The sequence below is a fragment of the Mastacembelus armatus genome, chromosome 8, assembly GCF_900324485.2.
Source record: "Mastacembelus armatus chromosome 8, fMasArm1.2, whole genome shotgun sequence".
In the NCBI taxonomy this organism is placed as follows: Eukaryota; Metazoa; Chordata; class Actinopteri; order Synbranchiformes; family Mastacembelidae; genus Mastacembelus; species Mastacembelus armatus.
Window position 1 is genome coordinate 20,287,756 of NC_046640.1, and position 27,499 is coordinate 20,315,254.

Sequence of the window (27,499 nt, forward strand, 5' to 3'; positions counted from 1 at the left end):
GGTGTACTCTGCATCCTAATGACTCTCTGGCAATGGAGGGCCCCCTGTCCAGAGTCAAGTCCTTGAAAAAGTCCTTACGACAGAGCTTCAGACGCATCCGCAAGAGCAGGGTGTCTGGGAAGAAACGCACCATCAGCACACCCACCAGCAAGGTAATGGTAGTTTATTTTAGTGGTAAGAGGGACACACACAACAGTTTATTTCAGCATCTTGTGACTTCCCACAGGTCCAAGAGGCCAACGCTGCTTTAGCAGAGCAGGAGGAAGTAGCTCCAGTGCAGCGAAGGATTGAACCTCGGTCAGCAGACGACTCGCTGTCTGGAGTGGTCAGATGTCTTTGTTTTGCGGACACTTTCCTGCGTGATAGTGCGTTTACTTACCGGTCAAGATGAGGAACAATACAGCCTTGAATCTGTTTTGTCTCTTCAGTTATTTAAAATAATTTCTATTTTTATTTTATTTTTTTTTTCTGCTGTATCTGCCAGGTACACACCACGGCCCCACCCTGTGGGCAGGCACTAACTCAGGCAGCGTGTACGCCTACGCTCTGGAGGTACCTGGCATAGGCTCAGGGCGTGCGTGTGAGCGTGGTGGTGCGAGTGAAAGTAGTGTATGTGTGGAGGCGGTGTTGGGTAAAGAGATCCAGCTGATGCATAGGGCCCCTGTGGTGTCCATTTGCGTGTTGGATGGTCGGGGGAAACCATTACCGGACCCATATGAAGCAGCCCAGGACCTCGCCATTGCTCCGGAAATGACCAACGCTCATTCTGTCCTCATCGCATCAGAAGAGCAGCTCAAGGTAGCAGCTTTAAACACATTTCAGCTCTAGCCTTTTCTTCCAGGCATTTGTTCCTTTTGTTTTATGGAGGAAGAATATCAACAAAAGGTTCTGGTTGGGCTCTGGAGACAGTCAAACACTAAATCCTGGCTACTGTGTTCACTCTGCAGGTGTTCTCCCTTCCCAAGGTGAGTGCTAAAACTAAGTTCAAACTGACAGCACACGAAGGCTGTCGGGTGAGGAAGGTGGCCCTGGTGGTTTTCAGCTCCACGGCTCAGGAAGACTACAGTGAACACACCCTGGTCTGTCTGACCAACCTGGGAGACATGCACCTGTTTAACATACCAGGCCTGCGACCACAGGTAGGCTCTTCTGTTCATTCTCTAGTAATTGTGCAGCACTGCTGTTGTCAGAGTATGATAACATGCATGTTTTTAATAACGCACTAATAATTGAGCTCTTTGTGTGTCTTCAGGTGCGCTACGACTGCATTCGCAAAGAAGACATCAGCGGAATTGCATCCTGCGTCTTCACTAAGAATGGGCAGGGTGAGGAGAAAACATCCCATTTTAATAAAAATGAAAATCCTGGTTCATTCAGACAGTGACAGTTGGAGCATATTAGCATCTCAATGCTTAGAACTGTGAAATATAAAAATAATATTTAAAAAGGAGAGTGTTGTCAGCTGGTGAATCACTGTCCTGTTGTTTGTGTTCTTCCCCTCAGGGTTTTACCTCATCTCTCCCTCAGAGTATGAGAGGTTCTCACTGTCAGCCAAGGTCCTCACTGAGCCGCTCTGCTCCGTTCAGCTGGACCGACCACTGGATCCCACACCTGCCAGGTAACACACTCACACTCAGTCAGTGACTGTCAGGGACACAGTCTTTACTAGGACACACATCTTTTGTCTGTCCACGCTCAAAATTAGCTGGTTTAAGCTCATTTGTTTCCCCTATCAGCCCTATAATTCAATTTATTTGTATAGCGATTCAATTCAATTTTATTTGTATAGCGCCAAATCACAATACAAATCATCTCAAGGCACTTTACAAAAACTAAAACTAAGAACCCAACAATTCCCTTATGAGCAAGCACTTGGCGACAGTGGAGAGGAAAACTCCCTTTAATGGAAGAAAAAAAACCTCCAGCAGAACCGGGCTCAGTTTGGGCGGCCATCTGCCTCGACCGGTTGGGGTGAGTGGATAGAGCAGAGAGAAAAGAACAGCAACAATAAACAACAAATAGACACTGCAAGTTGGTGGGGCCAGTATCTGCAGATCAGCGATATACAGGTCCAGGACCAGGGACACCTGCAGAAGGTACAGAGAGAGAGAGAGAGAGAGAGAGAGGGAGAGAGCACAAACTAGGGGAGAGAGAGAGCACAAGGTTAGTAACATTCAATGGTGGAATATACATGAGGTGGGAGAGAAGGGTGGGGGGGGGTTAGGGTAGGGGAGCTCAGTGCACCGATGGTCCTCGGGCAGTCTAGGCTTATAGCAGCATAACTAACTAAGGGATGGTTCAGGGTTGCCTGAAGCCAGCCCTAACTATATGCTTTGTCAAAGAGGAAGGTTTTAAGCCTTAAAAGTACAGAGAGTGTCTGCCTCCTGAACCCAGGCTGAGAGCTGGTTCCACAGGAGAGGAGCTTGATAGCTAAAGGCTCTGCCTCCCATTCTGCTTTTGAGAACTCTATACATGTAGATTAATTAGCCCAAGTTTTGAATGGTAAAGTTTTATCTGTCTGTCCACCTGTCTGTTGATCGACTGTTTGAATAAACCAAAACATGATTTTACTGTTATTACTTTATATTAGTCCATCTGCTGCCAAAGTAAACGCTGTGTTCTCCTTTCTCCTCAGTGATGGTATGATGGCACAGCCTCAGGCCAACGGTACCCATAAGAACCAGATGGGTCAGGCTGAGGGTGGGTCTGCGCACGCACACACGCACACAAACACACACACACACACACACTGGTGTTCTCGTGCTTTTCTTTCCTCTTATTTCTGTCCCCATCTGTCCTCCTGTAGAGCTGAGGGGGAAAACTGCAGGATTGGTTGATAACGAGCTGCTCTTCACAGTAAAAGCTGTCATTAACATAAAAATATTGAGTAGAGCATTTTTCATGGCTCAAGACCAGATTTTGAGAAGCCCTTTCGATCCTGTAGGAAAAATACAAATATGGGCCCTTGAACAAGAAGTAACAAAAAAGAAATTTGAATTTTTAACATTCATAGAGATTGTAAATGTATTTGTGCTAGTCAACTCCCCAGTTTTGTTCATCTTTATCAAATTAAAGAACCTTGTCGAGGTGTAACTCTTTCAATGATTCTAGCAAACTGCGATAAAGTTGTTTTCAAGCTGCTTTATTCATTCACTCCAACATTGCTGGGAGAGTTTTTCCACACACACCTTTCAGAAACATGCTGCAGACACATCACACACTCTGGGTTTCTCCCTCACAGGACAAACAGAGGAGTCTCCAAGCACCCTGTCCTCCCCGATCCTGGACACCCCGCTGGACTCCCCTCTCAGCTGTGCTGACCTCACCCTCGACTCCACTGGAGAAATCACTGTGGAGGACGTCAGGGATTTCCTAACGTAGGCACACACACTTTAATATTTTAATCTGTATGATTTCCATCATGATTTGTATTCTGAGGGGCGGGGGGTGGCTGTATATACATGTATAGGATATAAATGTATTTTCAAAGACAAGAATCAAGCTGTGGTTTGTGTGTGTGCTGTGCAGCACTGTGGACGAGGCAGAGAACAACCTTAAGAACATTAAAGAGGAGGAGGAACGATCAACTGGCATCCTCATCAACTGAACAGGTGAGAGACGCGCAGATTGACAGGGTAAATGCTTTTATTTCTCATTGTAGTCGCACAAACCCAACAGCATGAGCTCACTCTAGCTTGAGGGCAGGCAGACGCAAACACACCCACATACATAAGAACCAGATGGGTCAGGCTGAGGGACGGTCTGCAGATACACACACACACACCTGTTTCTGATGGAGCTGGTCCAGGTTATGCAAACTTCAAAGACTGGTTCTGTCCCACCCTGTTTCCCTTCAGTCTGTCTTTGAAAAACTAGTGGTGCTGGAATCATTTCTATCCAGGCTGATGGAGCACATTGGTCCAACTGTAGCTCAGTAGTTTTTTCACTAACTTTGTGCTCTACTTGGAGCTCACCCAGGATTGTGTAGTCCCTAAATTCATTATACCAATTTGCTTAGATTGAAGTCTTGACATTTAAAAAAAAACAAAAAAAAAAGTTGCACCTGACCCCTCTGTAGAACATTTACAGTACATCTCTTTGTTACTGTGAGCTTCTGCAGAAATCACAGCTTTTACACAACTGCTACCAACGTATGTGCACTGAGAACTTAGTGGACTCATCAGGACTCATCAAGACTCCTAAATCACGAGGTGACTTATAGATGTTGACTAACACATCTATATGGCCCCCTCTGCTGGTTCCATCTGAAAATACACATAATACTTCAGTGCACATTCTGTACATTATTTTGTAAAATATCTATGTAAGATGTGCATTTGATATTATAGAAATTGTTTCAGAAGGAACTCCTTAACTTTTTGCAAACTTGATGTTGAAGGTTTAATTTTAAATGGATAAAATCCCATTTTTGCCCATCAGTTTAGTGAAAACAGCTTTTTTTTTTTTTTTGCAAATTGATTAAAGTTGAACTATAATTTCTCATTTCTGCAGACACTGAATATGATTAATTTATATTTTGTTATATATGTTAATTAGAGCAGACATAAATCATTTTTTATTTAATCAATTATTTTCATCTGACGTGTTTTTTTGCTCATTCTTCCTTCTGATTGTTGTTGAAGTATTGCAGTGAAGGCTCAAATGGCCTGGATGGACTAGATTTCAGTGCTGGACCACAAACATCTGCCATCAGCCCACGGTCGAGCCCCCTGCAAGCACTCTGCACTCTCCTGTTGGCCTGGCACACACTGGGAGGAATGCCTCAATACAGACAATGTTAAAGAAACGATGTTAAAGACTCTGGTTGTGGCTTCTTCTACTGGAAGAAGAACATCTTCTTGGTCTTCTGTCACAGATTTGGAAACATGACATCATGTCCCGCTCTGGATGGAATTGGAGATGATGGTTCTGATTTCAAGAACTAAAACGGAACTGAAAATGAAATTCCTATCGTTGATTGTGCACCTCTTAGTCCTTCGCATAGGGACCTGAAGTTGACAGTGTGTTTTCCAGGCGTAATGGCTGTGGCTCAGCCTTTGAGGAAAAGGCTGTTACAAACTGCAGAAGAGACTTAACAGTGAAGTTTCCATGTTTTTACTTTTTTAATTACAGCTCTGTGATGTGCTGGGCTCGGTCTGAGTTTTCCCACCGTCGCAACTTGGTGCCCTTGTTGATTTCTTGTGCACATGAGAGGATGTGAAGGATTTTTCTGCGTGCTGCTTAATGAAACCACAGCCCTGGGAATGGCCCATGTTTATGAACTGAGGATATCCAGCAGAGACTGATAGGGAGCATTGTAGTGTTTTGAAGAGTCATGGCTAGAAAATGGAAGTATTTTGAATATTTGAGTTTTGTAATTGTTGTAGCATTTCCTTTCTATCCTTGTAGGTGGCAGTAAGGCCAGTTGAATTGCTTTACCCAGTATCATGTTTTTCCTGTGGCGTAAATCCAGTGCACCTGTTCACTGGGTAACATAATCAACTATTTTCAAAGCAGTGTTACGCTAAAGCACATTTTCACAAGGGTAAAAGAAGCTGTGGGTGTTGAAGGAAAAAATGAACACTGGGATAATTAAGGTGCTTTGTACTGCAAAGATTGATGCTCTATCAGATGTTTTCTACGGTTTTTGGAAAAAGGAAAGATATTTAAATGATGGCTACATTTTGGGATGCAACAGGAAAGAATTTGCAGTGACTCTAATGTGGTGAATGAAGGTGGTGCTGGTACTGTGGGACTGGCATAGATTGGGATGAGGCAATATGTTTATGACACCTTTAGTGTTAAATGCACAACCTGAGCTACAAACACATTCTTTGCATCTTGGTCTAAATTTGATTAATTCTGGTTTTATCAGTCAACATTGGTGATGTCAGAGGAGTGCAGCATAGAGGTGTAACGGTATGACCCATCTGCAGTGAGATCAGCAAAACATCTGGCTGCTTTTTCCATTTTATACCTTCTTATGCTTTCCATGTGACACCCCTGTCCTCTGAGCTTTACAATAAGAAAGCTGTGCACATTGGGACCATGTGATATGAAGTTAGAGTATTATTGTACAACACCTGAGAGCTCAGGATAATGAGAAAGTTTTATTTTTTTATCCTCTTATTCGCACTAGTTTGATAAAACTGATGAAAATAAACTTTCCTTAGCAATTCAAAGATAAAGACAAGGGGCTAAAGGTAAAGAATGTGATCAAATGAAGCTAAAGTCGATCCTTCCTTCATCTCATGCAGAAATCTTGTTGATGGGACTCAGGGAAGTGTGGCAAAGGAAGCAAAGTCTGTGTTAAGGCCAAGTGTAATGTTCTGTGTTGCAACCAGGAGATTTCTCTTTTGAGGTTCTGTGAATTGGTGCATATTGGGTAATATTGGCTAGATACAGATCTTTGTTTACCAATATTTTACACACACCCCTCCCTCACTTTTTTTTTTTAAGTTGTACTGTTGTAAAGCAAAATATATACAGTATCTATATCTAGGTTTACAGAAGACAGGTTTATCATGCAAGCCGATGATAGAATAAAATGTTAGGAACCTGTCATAGCCTAAAAACCGCTCAATATTTCTAACGTCTTGATCACCTCACCCCAACAAAACTAAACGTAAAAGGGACCTCATCATTAACAAATGTAGCTGAACAGGTAGGAGTCATGTTACTGCTTTTTGTGTTAGCTTTTTGGTGTTGATGCACAGATAATTAACCCTTTCATGCTACAGCTGGCAGTTTTTTAATTCCACAATTAAAATGTATTGTTTCTACTTTATTGTTCAGTTTCACGTGTAGAATTTTAATTGTCTTTTAGCATCTTGGCTGATAAAGAATTGTGAATGTTAATAAAATTATTTACTGTATAAAACTTGCGGTTTGTGATTGTTTTTTAATGGGTAGCCATGAAATATCTTGTCCCCTGCCTTATTACTGCATAAGCTTGAGATACTGTATTGTTCCCATGCATTATACCATTTTGTTTCGTTGACTAAATCTAGTTTTAGTCCAAAAAACAAAAAAAAAATGCGGAAGATATTTTAGTCTAATTTTTGAGACGTTAGTCTTATGTTTTCGCGGCACTTTGCCCAAAGTGGAAGACAACGTCACTTCCTGTCGCCATCTTTGCGTTTGTGAAGTCGGAATGGTCTAACCCCGAAAAACACACTAAAATTAATGTTTTATTTTTGTAATTGTTGTAAGAGCCTGATGATTCGGGGAATACCGAGTGTAAACACAGAGTTTAGGTGAGTGTTGTCAAACCAATGTAAGTTGCCGTGTACAGATTTTAAATAGCTACGTAACTACCATTAGCATCCGCTTAGCTTAGCATAACATTGAGACTTGGCGAAGAGCTATCCAGGCTTTGACAGCAAAAAACAAACCCTTACGTTTCTAATCTTGACGTTAAAAATTTAAATGCTTAGTACATTTACCAGTGTTTGTTTCTTCTTTGAGAGTTAAGTGATAACACCCACGAATAAAGAGTAGCTACAGTCGTATGTAGCTCGAGCTAGCCGTTAGTTAGCTTAGCTTGTTTAGCATAAAGACTTGAAACAACTAAACCATCAACTAAAGGTCGAGTCAGATGGTTTGTTCACTAAAAACATGTGAAAACAGTTCAAATTCCTAAAGGCATAACGTTGTTGGATATTTTGTTGTATGTTTTGTATTTAAACTAACTGGCAGAAGTGTAGTATCTAGTACTGTGTGTGTCAAACATTGTTTTATCACTCTGATGCTGATGTTGAATGTTTATACACCTTCAGGAAGATGTTGGACTGCAGATACCCACCAGCCCTAGACAGAGAATGTCAGCTGATATGATCCACTCACTCTCAGCAAGAGCTCAAATACTGGTAAGTGCATTTCTTTCAATCCTTTACTAGTCCTTTAAGACTGAAAGCTTCAACATACACAGGTGATTTAAATGATTTTGGCTGATTGGACCCTCTCTAAGGACTCCAGTTTTTTACCAGTCAGATTGAGACTACAGAGTTGTTATCTTCGATATATGGGTTTGATGATATTGAAAAACCAGTATTATCATGGTCTAATTAATCAGGACCTTAAAACACCTGTTGTTGTGCAGGGTACAGTTTCCAGGAGTGCCCAGTGCACTGTAACTTTAGGAAACACATGGGAATAGACAAAACACAAACCAAATACAGAAATGTGGTGAGTTGTTTTCACCACCTGCAGCTGGATTCTGTATTTAGTTGTGTTTTTAGTATTTGCATCTGGTTTCTGGGTGTAGTTGTGTTTTCAGTATTTGCCGGTGGATTCTTGGTTTAGTTGTGGATTCAGTATTTGCAGCTGGTTTCTCGGTTTAGTTGTGGATTCAGTATTTGCAGCTCGTTTCTCGGTTTAGTTGTGGATTCTGTATTTGCAGGTGGTTTCTCGGTGTAGTTGTGTTTTCAGTATTTGCAGCTGGATTCTGGGTTTAGTTGTGTTTTCAGTATTCGCATCTGGTTTCTGTGTTTATTTGTGGATTCAGTATTTTCAGCTGGTTTCTGGGTGTAGTTGTATTTTTAGTATTTGCAGCTGGATTCTGGGTTTAGTTGTGGATTCAGTATTTGCAGCTGGTTTCTGGGTTTAGTTGTGTTTTCAGTATTCGCAGCTGGTTTCTGGATTTAGTTGTGTTTTCAGTATTTGCAGCTGGATTCCGGGTTTAGTTGTGGATTCAGTATTTGCAGCTGATTTCCCGGTGTAGTTGTGTTTTCAGTACTTATACCTTTTACTAAATTCTGCATGTGTCATGTCAGATTGATTGAATATATTTTGAGTTGCTTGTCCGTTTGCATGTTGTTTCATAAGCTGCAGTGCAAGTTGTCAGTGACACAGCAGGGCCTTAACAAGTGTAGTTTAGTGGTAGTTGAACATGCAGTATACAGGAAATAAACATTAAAAACAAACATCTGAATTACAGTCAGTCAATAAAGCCAGATGACACTGTCTGTGATGTGACATTTTATTTTTATATAAAATACATAAATAGAGCATCTGCAAGTGGCTTCTGGAGCATGTGCACATATTCCTACACACACAGATGTGTGCAGGACTCAAACATACTAACAGGCATACGATTCTCCCCACAAAAGATATTACATCAAAACAAGATGATAGAAGTTGCAGCTATTTGGGAACATACAGATTAATTGTTGGACCAATCTGAGCATCAGTTAACCATCAAAATAAACATCTAATTGAAGATCAGTGTTACCAGAAGTCACTGTAAGACATGTCTGGTATATTGCAGAGATATATCCCATTGGAATTGGCAGAATAAAAAGTTTCTTCCCAAAATTGGAAATATATTTGGAAACAACATTTTAAGATTGATATGTGACTGAACTGTAGTTTTCAAAGTTATAGGATTTAAACGTTGCATTTATTTTTTCAAAATAACATTGAATTATAAGAAATTCAGGAACTTTTACTCTCTCCATCCAGAAAAACAAAGAAAAAAAAATGCAGCCTCTGACAACAATACAGTGATGTGTAGGTTCAGTATCTCCCAAGCTCCACTGATTGCACATTTAAACATCTTTCATCAAACCAAGGCGCTGTCTCAGAATCTCTAACTTGCCAAATAAATTTAAACTTGGCTAGTTACTGTCCAGAGTATCTTTACATGTAACAGTTTCAGACCAGTGGACAAGTTAGAGGTGGTGAGAACAGAGCAGACAGGCTGTGAGAAGGCGCATGGGATAAACACCATATAGTCTGCACAACAAAAAAAAAAAAAATATATATAAAGCAACATTTCTCAGAAAAACAATTCTAGTGCTGTTTTCTGTCCAATCCCTCAAAACAAAACAGTAATAACCTTTATCTGCCTTCAGCTGTTTCAGATGAGCTGTGCAGAATGGCATCAAGTCTGGAGTAGCAGTGAGCACCTAACCCTCCTCCACCAAAAACCCAACCATGCAACACAAACCACGTGAAAGCAGCAAAACAGAGCAATGCATCAGGGACTGACCTCTATTTGGGTTTTTAGAAAGCCATTGTGCAGTTCAGAACTATCTTCTCTCAACATCATTCTCTTCTTTTATTCAACAAAAGTATTGAAGATTGTTGCTAAAAAAAAAAAGAAAAAAAGCTTGTAGGTAAAAAGTGATATTCTGCTGTTTGCCCTAAAGAAAGGAACCCAAGCCAACAGCCTATTGACCAGAAAAACCTCTGCTGGACTGGGGTGTTGTACTAAACCTAAAAATCTGTTCACATGTTTTTCAGGTGTGAGCAGACTGACATTACCTGTTAATCAAGAGGCTGTCAAACAGCAATGCTGGGCAAGATGGAGGGGAGACAGTGCTCAGGTAAAGCTGGGTTAAGCATAGACATCATCTTATTGGCAGCAAATGAATTTGTCTGTGTTTTTCTATGAGGGGGGAGTTTTAAAAGCTCCCCAGGCGTGGAAGCAGCGTGTGAAGCAGTGGGGCTCGTTTCCCTTCCGGACCAGTCGGAGTTTCCTCGGGTGTTCGGCGTCCTTAGAGCGCATGTGTTGGATGTAGACCTGGACAAGGAGAGAGACTGTAAGATGTGGCTATTTAAAACCAAACTGTGTGAACACAAGCTGCATTTTTTTTTCACTAACCTGGCAGGCTTTAAGACTAAGCTTGATCTCGACCTGGCTGGTCTGAGTACCGACCCACATGTACACCTGAGAGAAAATGGAAAATCAATTCAACTGTAGAAAATGGAATGTCTGTAAATGTTGTCACTGTAGAAAGATGTTACCTCTTTTCCATTGTCCAGCAGCATTATATCATCATCAGCCAAGTCGTCCTGACAGAAGTCGGAGCACTTCTCAGACACAGAGAAATAACCCTTCTCATTCGAACACCTGAGGGAGGGAGAAGGAACAGAGCAAGAGAAATAAATAATGGGAACCGTTACACAATGGCTCATCTTTAAAAACAGCATTCACTCACCTGAAGAGCCGAGCATGTTTCATGTAATCTGCATCTTCATCATATTCCTTCTGAGAACCAATCCCCACCCAGAAAAAGTTCTCTGGCTCCTCCCCTTCATTAATTACCTAAGAGGCAAATTGATGGGTTTAACAGGAAGCACACATTGTGGGCACTGGTACACACATAAAACCACCACATATGCTAATGTGTGTCAGCCCTGGACAGCAGAGGGAGGCTATAGGTATAGCTATAGGTATTGCACTGGGTTGAAGGTGTTACAGCCAGTGACAGTGAAGTTGAGGTGTATGGAGGTCATTTTGATGCTTCAATCTGCAGTTACACGTATGTGAGAGCAAAACTTTGATACTTCAATTAGAATCTATTTATTTATTTGTCGTTCCTGTATCGTATCACAATGTTGCAGTCCTTTGATAGACATGTACATGTAACACTGAAACTCCCACTTAGAAAAAAAAAAAATAAGGATGTCCATGTTTATTAAAATACTGTAACAGTGAGGGGCGACAGCGTGAACGACTGGACGAAGGTTTCCTAGAATAGTTTACCTGAAACATGCTAAGCTTAGACATTTTTTTTGCCACGTTAAGCTATGACTATATTTTGCCGCACAATAAGCTGACATTTTTTTGCCACATATAGTCTTAGCTTAATTTTGCCATACAATAAGCTGACATTTTTTTTGCCATAGTCTAAGCTTAGACATTTTTTCACCACATTAAGCTAAGACTATATTTTGCCACATGATAAGTTGACATAGTCTTAGCTTAAAATGGCAAAATCTATTTTTACCCACGTTAATACTATTTTTCGCCACATACTATCCTAGCCTTTTTCACTGTATGCTACAATAAGGCATATTTTTTGCTGCATTCTATATATATTGTGATAAAGAATATGACTTAGGATAGCATACAATAAAAAACTAAGAGAAATGTGTTAAATTAACTGTCAGCACAAAATGAACTATCAATTTAAGTGAACGTACTGAAGGAGTTCAACATCAAACGGAGGGCATAATTACTAAGATAATACTGCCATCAAGTCACATCTATACAAACCTACCTGTTTGCTGTATGTGTCATCAAACATACTGTTCATAATGTCCTCAGACAGTTTGGCTTCATCAGGATCAGCTGCTCTGCCCACCCAGGTGTAAACGATGCCCTGATTGTCTGTGCTCTCGAATGGTACCTGCAGAAAACATGCAGAAAACATGCAGTGTTACACATAAGTGTTTGGAGAAGGTGGTGGGATACAAAGACATTTGACTTTACAAGGGTCTACATTATTGCAAGATGAAAAAAAAAAGAACAAAAACAACCTTCAGTATGAAGCAGAACTCTGAGTTGAGATTGCTGGAATCTGTACCAATCTGGATGGTCCTATGAGACAGATGGGGGAGGGGGGGTTAAAAAGCTTGCCTGAACTATCAAAGGAAAAACATGAAAACATCTTTGGAGGACACCAGTGCTCAACAGGGACATTTCTACCTGGTGCAAAGTGCGCTGCCATTGGTGCGGATGTGGTAGAGTGAGGGCTGAGCAGAGTCGGCCTTCTGTTTCCTCTTCCCTTTGTGGATGATGAACTTCCTCTTGAAATGGGACAGGAATTTGAGATTCTCCTGCTGCTGGGTCATTCGCACCACCTAAACCAAGACAGACCCGTTTTAATTTCAGCACAGTACTGTGAAAACCACAAACAGAAGCAGTGATGCTAACACTGAGTACATAGATGATGTAGAACCCATAAAAACATTTTTCAGAAAGTCAACATAAAATTACATACAAAGCTTCCTCTTACCTTCAGTTTTCCAGGGAAAAGACTCTCAAACTTCTTCTGCAGGGAGAAGGTGAAGGTGAGCCAGCCCATGTTAGAGGCTTGCCTGCCCTGCCAGAAGTACACTACACACTGGAAGTCCTCCTCTGGCTGTTTGTCTTCCTCCTCTCCCTCCTCACCTCCACCACCACGACCACCACCACCACTTTCACCCTCCTTTTTCTCCTTCTCCTCCTCCTCATACTCCACAGGCACCCAGTATCTGAGAAGACACAGGTACAAAACCCAAACCACGTTACTTCCCCCCAAATACATTAAATGACCAATTCAAGGAATATATAATATACACACACACACACACACACACACATTTATCACAAATCTTCACAGTCTTTTCCTGCTTCATTCCAAACATAAATGCACAAGCACACACACACCTGCAGAGAAAAACGTAGCAGTCCTGTGTGTAGAAATGCCCAAACTCTTCCTCTGGCAGGCGAGCAAACTTCTTTCCCTCCAACACAAATCCTTCCATGCCATCCAGGTCCTCGTTCCACTCCTCCATCAGTTGTTCAGCCTTGACAATAAAGATAAACAGGAGATGTTGTTATTGTGCTCTTATCTGGTACAAACGGCATAACAGGTTAAGAGCCAGCTGTGTGTGTTGGTACCTCAGTGAGAGGCATGGATGGCTGCCTGGGGAGGAACAAGGCTGTGAGGTCAGCTTTCATCTGGTCTTTCTGCTCTGCATCCTTCTTCACCTGCAAGAAAAAAAAAAAAGACATGAAAACTCACTGAGCAGCTACACACATGCACAAGCAGATGACGTGTCTGGTCGGACAAAATGCTGCCTGAAACAAAATCATTGTCAGACGTCACTGCACAAATCTAGGCTTCATGGGATCCATCACTTGATCCATTTCAGTTGATTAGTAGCGTTTAAGACTGCTGTTAAAGATTAGACTTTTTTGTTTTAAAACAGTTGTCTCTGACCTTTCCTTGCAGGTTGTCATTTTGTTGGACAGTTTCAGCTGCTCGAGTGTAGTCAACCTTCAGCACATCGTCCCAGTTCTTGAACTTGGACTTGAACACCTGAGGAAGAAAATGAAGAGAAATGAAGGAGAGTGACAAAGGCCAGTGTCAAACTGTGTGGAGTACAAGGTAATACTTCAAACAATGATTTTGTATATGTACATAAATATTTGCAAATTATTCTTCACATTGTCTTTTCTAGAATGTCAACTAAACTACTGAACACAATGAACACCTTCTCAAATGTGCAAAAACAACATGAACTGTTACCAGGTATTTCACAACATGAAAAGACCCTGGTGTTCTAACTCTTTTACAGGCCTGCAGCCTCAGTGGTCTTTGGAGTGGGCAGCCACACGTGTTACCTGACACTCAGTGCCCTCCAGGTTGCGGGTGACACAAGCGTGTTTGGGCCTGTGCAGCATGGAGCAGATCTCCTGACCTAGTTTTAAGGCAGCGGCTCGGACAAGACGTGGAGACTTCCTCCCAATCCAGATGAACACATCAGACCAGCAGTCCAGAATGTACACGCTCTTTGTGTCCAGCAGAGACTGCACCTGAGGACGGAGGGAATAAGAAGAGGACATAAAATTAGATGTGAAGTGGAAAATGGGATAGTGCAGCAAGAACGAAGGACGCTGTAGGCTTCACTGCCTTGTAACCACTATGCAGCAGATGAACATACCAGCCTCAGCTCTGGCAGGGTGTCCAGTTTGACCTTGTGGTCTTTGTGTTCCACAGACAGCTTGTAATTAATCTGAGGCAGCTCCAGGTAGCCCAGACCCAAGCCCACCTACAGGACAACAAATAATCAATAAATGGTGGTTTTGTTTAGCACCGTCTGTTCATTCATGTCATTCTTTTTCGTGCTTTTTAAAAGAGCTTCATGTGTCATGTCACAGAGAGATTTTGGCATTGAATCCCTTTTTTGACCTAGTCTAATGGCCTCACGTTGCCAGGAAATCCATATGCAAGTATATATAAGCATTTTGAGGCTGACACATGCTGTTAACTATCCAACCCACACAACCAATCACTACAGTCCATTTACAAAAATTCTTACTGTGCGAAGCAGAAAGCTCAACAATAAATCCTACACACCTCCTACACTGACTAATTTGCATTACACCTCCCAATACCTCCAAACTCACTTCATCTGTACTCCACAACAAACAGCTATCACAGGATGAGGTCAGTTACAGAGTAATACAGTATAAAAGTTAATAAAGAATGTTTACCTTGTATAGTTTGGGTCGGACAGGAGAGAAGTCATCTGGTACGTGCTTCTTGATCTCCTCTGGTTGTCCTCCCACTACCTCCCAGAACCCTGGAGGCTCCTGGTTCTGGAGGAGGGTTATAATCTCTGCCTTCCCCTTACGCTCATTCTTATTTATCTTTTCTGCAAATAACCTGGAGGATGACAATAACACATGGATGCAGCTTTAAATGACTGCATTAATAGCCTGAGGAGTTGTGCTCCTACTGTGGAAACCAACTTGAGATGCTGCGTTAGCACTTAAGTTGTGTCTCACCTGGCCTTTGTGGTGCCGCTGAGCGTAGCGTTGGCTCCTCTCCAGATAAAGATTTCCAGCCCAGTGTCCAACAGGAAGACATAGCTGCCAAAAAGAGAAAGACAGGATGTTATGGACACAATGCTCCACACTGAAGCACACACAGTGTTCATATCAAACTGCAGCAGGAAAAATGAGCCACATATTGACTTCATTAGTTATATCAAATAGGCAGAAAAGGCTATAAAGGCATAAGGAGCATGTAGCAAAGTGTGTGTGTGTGTGTGTGAGAGGTGGTGTGTAGTGCAAGAAGGGTGTGAGAGTCACCGAGGGTCGAGGGAACAGGCCTTCACAGGTACAGACTCCAGTCTGATGTTTTTCTTTCCATAAACTCTGTATAACCTGATAAAGCACAAACAGATTCAAGTGACATGAGTTTACATCACAGAACAAAATGATTCAGACTCAATAAACTTTGATGATTTATAAGTAGCTTTTTAAAACAAAGCATGTCTATGAAGGTATTAACACCATAAAAGCAAAGATTAATAATGAAGGAGACTTCAAAGGTATAATATAAAAGTGTACCTGTTGGCATAGTTGGTGTCCTCCACTGTGTAAAAACCACTGGCTGTTCCTCCCTCGATGTAGGAAATCTCATTATTAAACACCTGCACAGAAGAAAATATGGTCCAATGCTTTTATAATACATTTCACTGGAATCTTTAGCTGTTATGTATTTTATGGTTTATGTATTTTTTTTAAGTCAGACACAGGGAACTTCCCTGTGTCTGACTAGTACAGCTATTCTGTACATATATCTGGGTATACAGGTCTCTGTTTGCATACCAATGCATATGTGTATATGTACAGCATGTTGGTACGTACAGCACTGAACTCCTCGCTCTCGTCTCCCATCTCTTCCCTTATCGTCCTGCACTCTGCCCCAAGGAAATTCCTCAGGTTGACAGCGTGGATGGCAGAGCCAGCCTTCTTGTCCAGTGTGGCCTCCTGGCCAATCCAGTAGAAGATCTGCCAGCTCAGTGCTCCGTTGTCATCCAGGAAGGTCTGGAATACAAAACAAGAAGAAAGTGATACAGATCGGAGGAGAAAGGAACAATAAATAATAATTTATTCTGATTGTTCAGTGACAATCTTTACCATCTACTGCGAAAGACCTTGTTACCTTGAGGATGATGTAGCAGTCGGCCTCGTAGAACTTGCCATGGAAAGTTTCATCCACTTGCATGGGAACAAAGTTTTCTATCTGCCACACTGTTACACCTGGAACCTGTGGAGAGGAAGTAAGACGTAATGAAATTTACCATCAGCCCTTAAACACTGTCAAATTCTACACATGCCTGGCTGGTCCTGAATGATGCCAGTGTTTTATTGAGAAACCCAAGTCCAGCGCTTTGCTCAAGGACACTTGAGCCCGCCCCCACACCCACACAAAGATAAATACCTGCCCCACATCCTCCATAAAGAACTCAGAGTAGTCGAGATGAGGCTTCTCTAGACTCTTGTCCCAGCGTCGGATCTTTAAGTCACCATATTTCAGGTCCCCGTTCTCCTGCAGAATTACATTTCATGATAAATAAAATATTTGATCTAAGCTAATCAAAACAAGTTACATTTTCTCTTCTCCTCATTGCCATCCTGTTCTCAGGGTTAATAGAGATTTTTAAACCAATTAGACTCCCTATGGAGTAGTTAACTGGCCAACATGGGTCATCAGTATAATGTAGTCAGGAAAACAACTGCTAAGTTGAACTCCCCATCTATCTCTGAACCTTTTTTCTTCCTTACCTCCAAGTTCTTCTTCTCTTGTGCCACGTCACTCATGCCTTTCAGCACCTGCTTTGCCTGATCATCCTGAGAACAGTCTTTCCTCCTCCTTAGCCTCATCTTCCTCGCCAGGTGATCTCGGGGGCTGGCTCCTAGACACACAATGACACAGACGCAGATTTGAGCCTTCAGAAAATATATTTTTTATGGATGGTAGAACAAAAGCAGCTAATAATTCCAGTGAAGTCGTGAAGCTTCACACCCACTAGTACATACACACATACACACACTCTAACACACCTCCTCCAGCAGCAGCCACAGTCGCAGGTGAGGCCCCGGCCAACCGGAGCTGGTTCTGCAGAGAGAAGTCAATGTTGTACCACTCTGCTGCTCTGTCAACCGGTTTAGGAGGCATCACCAGGTTGGGGTTCTCACGCACGTCCAGTATCTACAGAATGGTTAAAGACATTTAATGAAATATACTGTACGTGGAGTGTTGCAAATGTTACCAAAAGCTGTTAAAGTGTGGGGGAAAACACTGTTACAGTTCAGATTTTACCTCCAACTCTGTCAGGAAATGGATGGCCTCAGGCAGTGTCACCAGGCGGTTTTTATTCAGCACCAACTTCTTCAGCTTGCCACACCTATACAAGAACACAAAACCACATTTTTAAATGTTATCCATATAACTTCATGTTCTTAGAATAATCTCCCTCAGTGAACATTTCACTACATCATTAGCTATTGCTGCTTTACCAGTTACACCTTCTTTTGATAAATACAGGTGCAAATTGGTCTGAAAATCTAAGTGTTGCTTTACTACAAAGTAAGATTGGCTCATTTCACCAAGCATTTTAAATATAATCAGTCAAATAATAGAGAAATTAAAATCACCATGATTACAACTGGTAACTGATCAATTCAGAGGAAGCCGCATGTGTTAAGCTCACCTGCAGAGTCCTTCAGGGATGAGCTCCAGGTTGTTGTTAGCAGCCATGAACTCAATGAGGTTGGACAGCTTGCCCACACCTGGTGGAACTCCATCAAAGTCCAGTTTGTTAGAGTTTACATACAGCTTTTTCAGTTTGGACAGCTTACAGATGGCAGACTGGATGGAAACAAACAAGCAAGTTTAAAAGTTAGACTTTACCCAGTGGAGGCATCTCAGTTCCTTCTTCATCAACAACACAATTTGCACATACAAGGAAATTTATATTTTTTTTAAAATGTGGTTTTAATTTACCATGTGCCAAGATAATCATCTCTCTATTGGTGATTTCAATATTGTTTAAATTAAAATGTTTAAAGTTTAAATTATAAACAGCAGTAGCAAAAACAGTAGTTTGTAGTTTATAGAGAGCTGTGTAAATGTTATCGTCCTCACAGGAAGTGAGGTGAGCTGGTTCCGGCTCAGGTTAAGTGTCTCCAGCTGGGTCCACTGGTCAATGCAGAGGGAGAGTTCAGATATCTGGTTACTGCTCAGGTTGAGTCTCTTCAAGCTGCCCAGTGAGTAGAGGCACTCTGGCACCCGAGTCAGGTCGTTACATGAGAGGTCAACATCTGGGACAGTGACAAGACATTTGCAAAAAAGCTGATGAGGATTGCAAGGATCTAAACAGTGCAACACATTTGTGAAGCATGTAGAAAACTACAAAGAAAAATATTACAGGTTCCTTATTATAGTGGTGTGTGTTACCTGCTAAGTGTGTGAGTCCTTCCAGGCTGGTGGGCATGTTGCTTTGGGTCCTCTGGGTGTTTCTCAGATGGAGAGTCTGTAATGCCACCATGGCAGGCAGCTGGCTGCTCAGACACAACACAGACACACACAGAGTCAGAGCAGCACTAAATAAAAATGCCAATTTCTGATTTCTAACCAAATTTCCACTTAACATGGGAACTATGATTTTCTGTTGGCTAAAAGTGTAAAGTGAGGGATTGATGGCAAATGAAAGCACTTAAGAAACAAAGTCATGTCTGCTTACCGCAGTTGCGCATGCATCAGCGGGTTGTTGTTCAGTATGAGAGTCTGCAGGTGCACCAGGCGTCTCATTTGCGGTGGCAGACTGTCCAGCTTGTTGTCGCTCAGGTCCAGATACAGCAGGTCTGTCAGGTTGATGAACAGCTGGTTGGGGATGGAGTCGATGCTGTTGTGGCTCAGATTCAGCACCAGCATGTTTCTGCTGTTCTCCAGGTCCCTGGGGATCTCTGTAAGCTGATTGTAGCTAAGATCCTAAACAAGAAGATGGGAAAAGTTGGGAAAAAAAAAAATACACAAAGTTTGTTTTGAACTGTGTGCAAAACGGATTTTTGGGCAGCAATGTATCATACCCAACTGAAAAAGAGGGAAAACAATGGGTATAAAGGCAGTGTACCAATAAAAAAACAAAAATCACTCATGTTGATGGAGTAAGTGTGTGTAGATTATACAAATCTAAGGTATGGTCAGGTGTGAAGAAGTTATTGTACCAGCACAGAGAGGTCATCAAGCTGAAAGATGTCATCTGGGACTCCAGAGTTTTTCAGGTTGTTGGCTCTGGCTACCACTGCCTACACACAGACCACAACACTCTTAGGGCAGTATTATAAGCAGATTATACACACACACAAACACACATAGAAACGGGCCATGGTGGAAACGCCCATGTTAACTTAAGCAGCACTGATTTCAGATAATACAGCGCTATTGTTACTTATGGCTACACTTCTACTTAATACATTTGCTTGTGTTTTATGTGTACTGTCCTATTTGTATGTAGGTGTGAGTTACCCGTAGGTTTGGTAAGCTGGACAGCTCTCCATGTAAGGTGCTCAGGCTGTTGTGACTCACTGAAAGATGCTCCTGAAGGAAAAAACAAACAATGGTTTTGTTTACAGATACACAATGCACTGCACAAACCAAACACAATTTCATAAAGATATCCTGGTCACTGCTGTGCAGCATTCCCACTTGCTTCTAAAAACAATAAACTGGATAAAATCAAAGCATATTTTAGGTTAAACACAATCCAGATGATGTAACTGCAAGCCATGACAACAGACTAATCCTATTTACCTACATCTCACAAGATTAAGCATTTAAGCAAAGATCATCTTTGGTGCGTGTTTGATCATTGCTGTGGAGGTTTCGATTAGATAATCCTATCAAAGGTATCAAGTATTTAAAACAGGGCTCTGTGTGTTCTTAGTCAGGCTAGCATTCACCAAATATAGCAATGATCAATGTGGGATCAGGTGTGAATAATAAAATAATTATATCAAATAAGAATTACTGTTTCTGGTAAAATTGTTAAAAATGTCTCACCAGCTTCTGCAGAGAGGCCAGCTCCTCCGGGAGGTAACACAGTCCTGTCCTGTTCAGTTTCAGCCATCGCAGACTGCTCATACACTTGACATGTTCTGGGAAGTACCCACCCTGTAAACACAGGCAGAGATGCAAAAGTTGGAAATTCAAAGAATAACTTTTGACAAAATATTGACGATATAAGTTTGTTTTTTAGTATAGCAGCAGTCTTTAATTGTGGTGGAGGTGAAAGAGAGTACAAATAAAAACAACCAGGATCTGTTTAACTGCAGGTCGCATAAGATTTAGTCAGCCAAGACCTAAACTGTAAATTTTCCCCCTGAAATGTTCAAATGTTCAATCACTATCAAGTCAATATGTAAGAAATGTAGTGTGTGTGTGTATATATACAGGGTTAAATGTTGACATCACCTTTGTTGGTTTCATGCCATGTTATTTTGGGTCAGTGTGAGAGAGAACAGCTCTGGACAACTTCAATCATTCTTATATCAGTTACAAGGGTAAGTGCAGCACACATCTGGCCAGCTGTGATGCTCAGCCCAAATAAAACTCTACCATCAGAGTAATAGACCGGACCATGTTGTAGTCGTCTTTAACCAGGGCACAATTTAGCAGGGGAAGTGACGTAATCGCAGACAGTCTCAAATTAGGTCTGATCTATTCTCTACGAAATGAACAAGTTATTTCACCAGCTCATTTCTTCTTCCGTCTTACTGACATGACAAATATTTCTGCTCATACCAGACGAACCCAGCTGTCCTCGCTGCTTCCCCGACCTCCCAAACCAAACCCGCAAATTGAGAGTAAAACCAAAAAGTACAGCGACACCCAACAAACTCTAATGTTAGCCAAGGTCGTCTTTAAACACGAACACCGCTGACATGCTCTGACACGAAGACCTCGGCTTCAGAGCCACACGAGCGCAGTTAGCCAGTGAAGCTAAATTAGCTAGCTAACCCGATGCAACAGTTGCGAAAACTAACTACTCAAAATAACACACACACACACACACACACACACACACTCAGCTGCCTTCACAGACACATCCCGCAAAACAGAAACGCGTTAACCTAAAGGCAGGGCACTGGTGCGGCCCAAACCAGCCTGGCTCCACTTCGTCCATGTCAACTGGCTAACGCCCAATGCTAACTGCGATTAGCAAGCTAAGCTAGCGCTTAAAGGAGCTCCGCCTTTATCCGTTTGTGGATAAACGCAACAAATGTCTCTCAAAAGTCTTACTTTAAAGTCATTTCCACTGAGGTCTACCCCCCGTATGAAGGGAAGGACTCCGGTAGCAGCCATTTCTAGTTGACGCCAGCTGCTCGGTCTTCAAACGGACTATTTTGGTCCTGGAGCAGGGAGGGTTGTGGTGGGTCGGAACTTCTTCTTCTTCGTCTGTTGCTTTTTGGCTGAGAGCAACAACTTCCGCTTAGAGACGGTCACCGCCTGCACCGGAGTGTAAATAACGACATACAAAATAAACAACATTAATACATTAATCAAATATATAATATCTCACAATAATATTTTAAAAAGTCAAATTAAATAATAATAAACAGATTCAAATGTATTTACAGTAGGAACGTTTATTTTTTTTCAAGAACAACCTTTATGGACCACTCAAAAATGCCTTTATAATTCAGTTTAGTTTTTGGGACTGCACTGAATGAAATCTGGTCGTCCTCTTGGTGATTTGTCTCGTAAAGAAAAAATTAAAAACGACGTATTTTCTCTTCTCTTGCTTATGAATGTGGACGACAGTTTATATATTTATAGTGGTCTGCGCCAAAACAACAGTCAGCTGTTAGAAAGTGTCAAGTCATGGGGACGGGGGGAGCCTACAACTGGAAACTACACGACCCTCCTTCGAAATAAAGCTTTTTAACTTAAAAAACAACATTCGAGGCATTATAGAAGTCTGTCGGTGAAGCCTAATTTTGAAAAGCACAGAAAGCGGAAGTGCGTTTTGCGCGATGACGTCATCGCGCTAGCCCCTCCCAGTCAGCTGTGCTGCTAAAGGTCCGTATCCTGCAAGTAGGGAAAAGAAAAAAAGAATTTTTAGCCTTTTACATCATGGATAAAAATGCTGCGCGATACAACGTCCAGCTGTATATTTATGATTTATCGAGAGGAATGGCTCGCAGCCTCAGTCCCATCATGTTGGGTAAGTAACAGCTAAAAAAAAAAAAAAAAAAAAAATCCGATGCAGCCCGGCCTCGGGGACAAATAAGTGACAACAACAAATACCGGGTGGAGATTCCTCCTCAAGCGCCTTCACACAGTAACTATCGTGCAGAGTATGAGGTCGGTGATTAACTGATCTCGTTATCGTTGTTCATATAACTTGTAAAACGACCAAATGTTGTTAATGGTGTTAACATCAGAGTGAAGAAGATAATGTGCTGTCCTTCTCTCACTGCTCTCCCTCTTTCTATTGCAGGAAAACAGCTAGACGGTATATGGTATGATACTCTTTCTCTTACTTTGACAGCTTGTCTGCCTCTGATTCTGATCCATCAGGTGGAGGCCAGTGACCTAGTTCTGGTCCCAGAGTGGATAGAACAGATATTACAAAAATACCCACCAAAACATTATTTCTGTCCTCATTTTGTTGCTTAGTGATTTTTTTGGGGGGGGGGGGGGGGGTGTACACCACTAAACTAAATTACAATGCACAACAGCACATCACATGGGTTTAAACATGGATCTGCCTCAGGCTGGATGTTTTTTCACATGATGCCAACATTTGTCAGGACTGTACACATGGGATTAACTAACTTGTAAACTGGTTTATTGTTTACCATGTGGTTAAACAGACCTAGAGGTATGATTTTAAATAAATGTAACTGTATTATGAAGTGTATTATTATGACACGTGCTCATGTTGGTCTTTCTCCCAGGCACACGGCTATAGTGGCCTACGGCGATGAGTTCTTTTTCGGAGGGGAGGGGATCTCCAGCTGTTCGCCAGTAAGTCTGTAACAAAGACTGACTCCTGTTCATCAAACAGGCTCGTGACAGGAATCTAAAAAAAGATAAACGGTCTTGGTTTTGGTGGTATGTTAGTCACTATATATTAATTCATTATATTTATATAGTCATTATATTCAGTTCACCTTTACACCGATATTCAAATGAAGCTGCTTTATTGTAATTAACAGCTGACCAGTTAATCCTCAATAACTCAATAAAGGGACACCGGTCTGTCTTTGAGAAACAAATCCTTTTTGGTTCTGATTTTTGTGAGTAACGAGAGAAAGTAGCTCTCGGATCAGTCACAGGTCAAGATTTTAGTTACACCTACATTTTGTGAGCGGTTTGTGTTTGTCAGGGTGGGACAATGCTGGGTCCTCCTGATACGGTCGTGGACCTGGGTGAAACTGAAGTGTCCGAGGAGATCTTCATGGATTATCTCTCTTCGCTGGGGGAAAGCACATACAGGTTGAGCAAGTGTTCATACATACATTTTCCCTAATAAAGGAAAGCTACCAGTTATTTATACATATATTAATATACATACATGGACATATTGTTAATATACCTTAAGAGTGACATCCCAATCACATCATATCTTTAAGAAAGAGGAGCATTTGTTTTTAATGTGTAGGTAAATGCATTGATCTCATTTGGTTAATCTAATTAATTCATCTAATCGAGTTAAATGAACGGCAGGTTTATTCTTAGTGCATCAGGTAACAGCTTTCATGCACTGAATAACTTCCTGTCTTCTTTCTTGGTTTAGAGGTGACAGGTATCGTCTGTTTGAGCACAACTGCAACACCTTCACCAACGAGGTGGCTCAGTTCCTGACAGGCCGGCCCATCCCCTCCTACATCACCGACCTTCCATCCGAAGTCCTCTCCACGTGAGTGTGAAGCTAACCACCATATCAATCATCTTCATTTCTAGAACGAGTTGAATCATTTATTTAAGATTATTACATTTTTAGGATGCAATTGAAATTACATTTTTTTAACCCCCCTGGAAAATAAAAAACAGAGTCTTTGGTTGTGTGTTATGGACAAAAATGTACAATAAATGTCTCATGACCGTTTGCTTGGTTCTACAGACCATTCGGCCAGATACTGCGGCCCATTCTGGACTCTATCCACATCGCTCCCCCAGGAGGTAACGTCATCAACGGGGGAAGGAACATCTAAGCTGAGAGAGCGGCAGTGTCCTCAAGGTCGCTTCCATTGTAGTCAGTCAGTCAGTGAGACGTCCCCAACCGATTATCTTTCTTTCTCCAAATAAATTACGAATGAAGAATGAAGGCAGACAACTACAATTAACAGCTGGCCAGTTAATCCTCAATAATTCAATTCATAATTATAATTTCTTCCTTAAAGTCTTGTTGCAGGGCACTGACGTAGTGAAGTACCTGAACAGTAACAAGAAATCAGAAGGAACTTCAGGTTAAACCAGCAAAGTCAGATCCAAACAGTTTCCTACGCTGATTCAGCCTCCTAAGAAAAACATGTGTAGAAAGTGGCATATCAAATATGTTAACTTTTATATTATAGGATTACATTTAATCAAGTATTGTAAAGAATGAGGCACCACAACTTTGACATTTTGAAAAACTTAATACCTTTCGTCCAAAATGTTGAAATATTGCATATCTGACAGCTATAATTAAACCACCTACAACATTAAAATACCTCATGTAGATTCATGCATCAAGCTCATTTAGCTTCTCTACTTAGATACAGAAGATTAATTTAAGAATAATTTGTTCTTAAGTTAGAACTATTAGTATTATCCTTCCTTCGTATTGTAGCATTTATTTAAAAATGCACAAAACAGTCTGTAGAAATTAGGTTTAGATTTTCCTTAATGTTTTTTCTAATGACATCACAGTGACAAATCCAACCTTAATGAAGTGCTAGAAATGCCGAACCATAACCATAAAGTGAACATTGTACTGCAAGATCTGACATGTACTCTATCAGCAGAACAGAAATCGGTGAACATTTTACTGATGTGTTTAGTGTAGACATTTTTAGGATCAACAACCATCTCCTCATTAGGTTAGCAGAAAAAAAACCAAACAAACATTCCAGTCGGTATTGCATTTCCTCCAAAATATTTTTTGCTCTAACGACTTAAACCTAATTTCTAGGAGACAAAGTGCATCATATTATGAGACTGTCTGTGCTGTTGTTATGAGAATCATCTGGTGACCACAGTGAAGTTAGAGTCTGCACGTTTGCTTATTCAGTGCAGTGGGTGCTGTTTGTTTTAAAATAGGGTGGTGGATTCTCGGAGATGTTTGGTGTCAATCATATTTCGTTCTTGCACTTTTCTCCTTTACCTTTGTTATTTGGCAGCCTGTATTTAATTCTCTCTTAGCTCTTTTTAGTAAAATGTCTTTTCATTGTTTCTGTGGAATTTAGCTCCTTCCTGACAATATCATCACCCGTCTGTGATATGACATTCAGCAGCTAAGATTATGTAAAGGAAGTCATAAATGCTTTGGGGTGTAAAGTCTCCATAGAGGACCTGGGGGCAGTTCTCTGTAAATTCAGTTATTCCTGTCGATATGAAAGTGAATACTGGATGGTATTTGTTCATTCAAGAGATTATTACAAAGGGGTCTGATTGTCAGGGGAAGAAGACAACCCAGGAAACAGTTCCAAACTGCTCTAAATGGATTTTCCAGACAATCCTGGTCCTTTTTTAAGGTTATCTTGAAAATGAAAAACCACTTTCTTGGTCAGAATGTACAGTTTCTGGCATTAAACCAACTCTGATATAACTGAAAGTGAACTACACCTGTTACATTATGTAAGTTTTGCATCTTGGCCTGTTACCAGCTCTGCAGGGAGATGCTGATTATAGAGACACTTGTTCTACAATTTCTTAAAAAACACGTTTTCCAGTTGCCATACAGATAATTGTAAACAACTGCACAGTCATTGATTGTATTTTTAACGTAGAGGCAACAACCTGCTCTAGTCCTTTAACAGCCACCAGAGTGTGTTTGACATACAGCACACATCTGTGCCTTCATTTCATTTCCCTCCGCTTGGCCACAGTCGCACTGCTGGGGGTTGGCATGGTTATTATATAGCACAGATGGTGTCTTCCTGTGCAGTCTGGGTTACTCATAGTTTGGTGTATGTCCAATAAAATCTTACGTCGAACAAATTAGGTGAAAGGAGAACATACTGCATTGTGTTTTTAACCATATGAAACGCAGGCAGTTCAGAATATTCCACATCACTGCCTAACCTGCATTAGGGTCCATCTGGTTATGTTAACACACATGAATGACACGTTAAACTGCATGAGCTTAAACAGACTGTAGGATGGAAGAAGCACAGGGAAGAGCGATTAAACCAGCGTCGACTTTTTCCTCGTGTTCTTCTGCAATAAATAAACTTCACATACGTATTTAAGCCTTCATGCAGTCGCCACCAGAACTTTAACCTGACATTTTAAGTATTTGGCTACTTTTACACATTAACCCATTAAAGTTAATGCTCATTTAAGGGAGTTCACCTGTTATTTTGCCAACTGACATACAGTAACTAACCAGACCACTGAAATGTATTAATGCACAAGTCACCCTTTGTTGCTGTAATGTAAGTTATTGCTGGCTATTACATGTAATGTAAAACTGCAGCAGATATGATTATTGGTATTTTTCCTTATTTAAGTAATCTAACTATGGTAGATGTGTGTATGCATATTGTTTGTGTAACTGTTTTTGTATTTCTACCTATACATAAAGCCATTGACTGCATGTTTCAGACTGGTGTATTTTTGAAGATTTCAAATACATGTGGAGTTTGAATGTGTGGGAGGGTCTTAGTGAATTTAACTGTATAAACAATCAATAAAAAAAAGGTCTAGGAAGGTCAAGGAATTTAAGTTAAAAGTAGTTGTGTGCTCAAAAAAAAAAATCATTAAAATTACAATATAGTAAAAAATAATAATACCAAGGGGAAGGAAATGAGTTACATATACAATATACAGAACAATCACAGTGACATAATAATCAGGGAGTAGATCCAATAAGTTTCTCTCTGCAAGGGCATGCAAAGAACAGACTAACTGCAGTTCTTTGCATGTCCACTAAGGGACAGCATTGCTCTGTCTCTAGCTAAAGGTGCATCTGGATCAGAGGTCCCATAAATAAC

At 41.1% G+C, this 27,499-nt stretch overlaps 3 protein-coding genes across 3 annotated transcripts in view; 2 read left to right on the top strand and 1 right to left on the bottom strand.

The window, feature by feature from the left end:
• llgl1 (LLGL scribble cell polarity complex component 1) overlaps positions 1–6,880 on the top strand; it is a 31,465-nt gene extending 24,585 nt beyond the window's left edge. Inside the window, exons 15-24 of the mRNA XM_026324721.1 lie at positions 2–152; positions 227–365; positions 485–798; positions 948–1,139; positions 1,253–1,325; positions 1,504–1,618; positions 2,636–2,700; positions 3,242–3,377; positions 3,529–3,611; positions 4,644–6,880. Coding sequence (XP_026180506.1) covers positions 2–152; positions 227–365; positions 485–798; positions 948–1,139; positions 1,253–1,325; positions 1,504–1,618; positions 2,636–2,700; positions 3,242–3,377; positions 3,529–3,607 — 1,264 coding nt within the window. The 3' untranslated portion in view covers positions 3,608–3,611; positions 4,644–6,880. The remainder of the gene's footprint in view (position 1; positions 153–226; positions 366–484; positions 799–947; positions 1,140–1,252; positions 1,326–1,503; positions 1,619–2,635; positions 2,701–3,241; positions 3,378–3,528; positions 3,612–4,643) is intronic.
• A 2,082-nt stretch (positions 6,881–8,962) lies between these two features.
• flii (FLII actin remodeling protein) lies at positions 8,963–21,753 on the bottom strand. Its single transcript, XM_026324594.2, has 31 exons — positions 21,594–21,753; positions 20,355–20,465; positions 19,821–19,892; positions 19,520–19,600; positions 19,036–19,283; positions 18,750–18,853; positions 18,438–18,613; positions 18,004–18,161; positions 17,613–17,697; positions 17,354–17,501; positions 17,075–17,205; positions 16,731–16,838; positions 16,452–16,556; positions 16,154–16,333; positions 15,854–15,936; positions 15,593–15,667; positions 15,287–15,370; positions 14,993–15,164; positions 14,440–14,547; positions 14,120–14,311; positions 13,716–13,814; positions 13,394–13,483; positions 13,160–13,299; positions 12,747–12,984; positions 12,437–12,591; positions 12,268–12,328; positions 12,009–12,137; positions 10,944–11,050; positions 10,750–10,855; positions 10,607–10,672; positions 8,963–10,525 (listed from the first exon to the last, which is right to left on the bottom strand). Exons 1-31 carry the CDS (start codon positions 21,654–21,656, stop codon positions 10,391–10,393), a joined length of 3,810 nt encoding a protein of 1,269 aa, XP_026180379.1. The 5' UTR covers positions 21,657–21,753; the 3' UTR covers positions 8,963–10,390.
• Positions 21,754–22,333: 580 nt separating this feature from the next.
• On the top strand, positions 22,334–27,102 carry desi1a (desumoylating isopeptidase 1a). Its single transcript, XM_026324595.1, has 6 exons — positions 22,334–22,518; positions 22,795–22,816; positions 23,255–23,324; positions 23,686–23,795; positions 24,097–24,219; positions 24,424–27,102. The coding sequence occupies exons 1-6, from the start codon at positions 22,428–22,430 to the stop codon at positions 24,512–24,514; spliced, it is 507 nt and encodes a 168-aa protein (XP_026180380.1). The 5' UTR covers positions 22,334–22,427; the 3' UTR covers positions 24,515–27,102.
• The last annotated feature ends 397 nt before the right edge of the window (positions 27,103–27,499 follow it).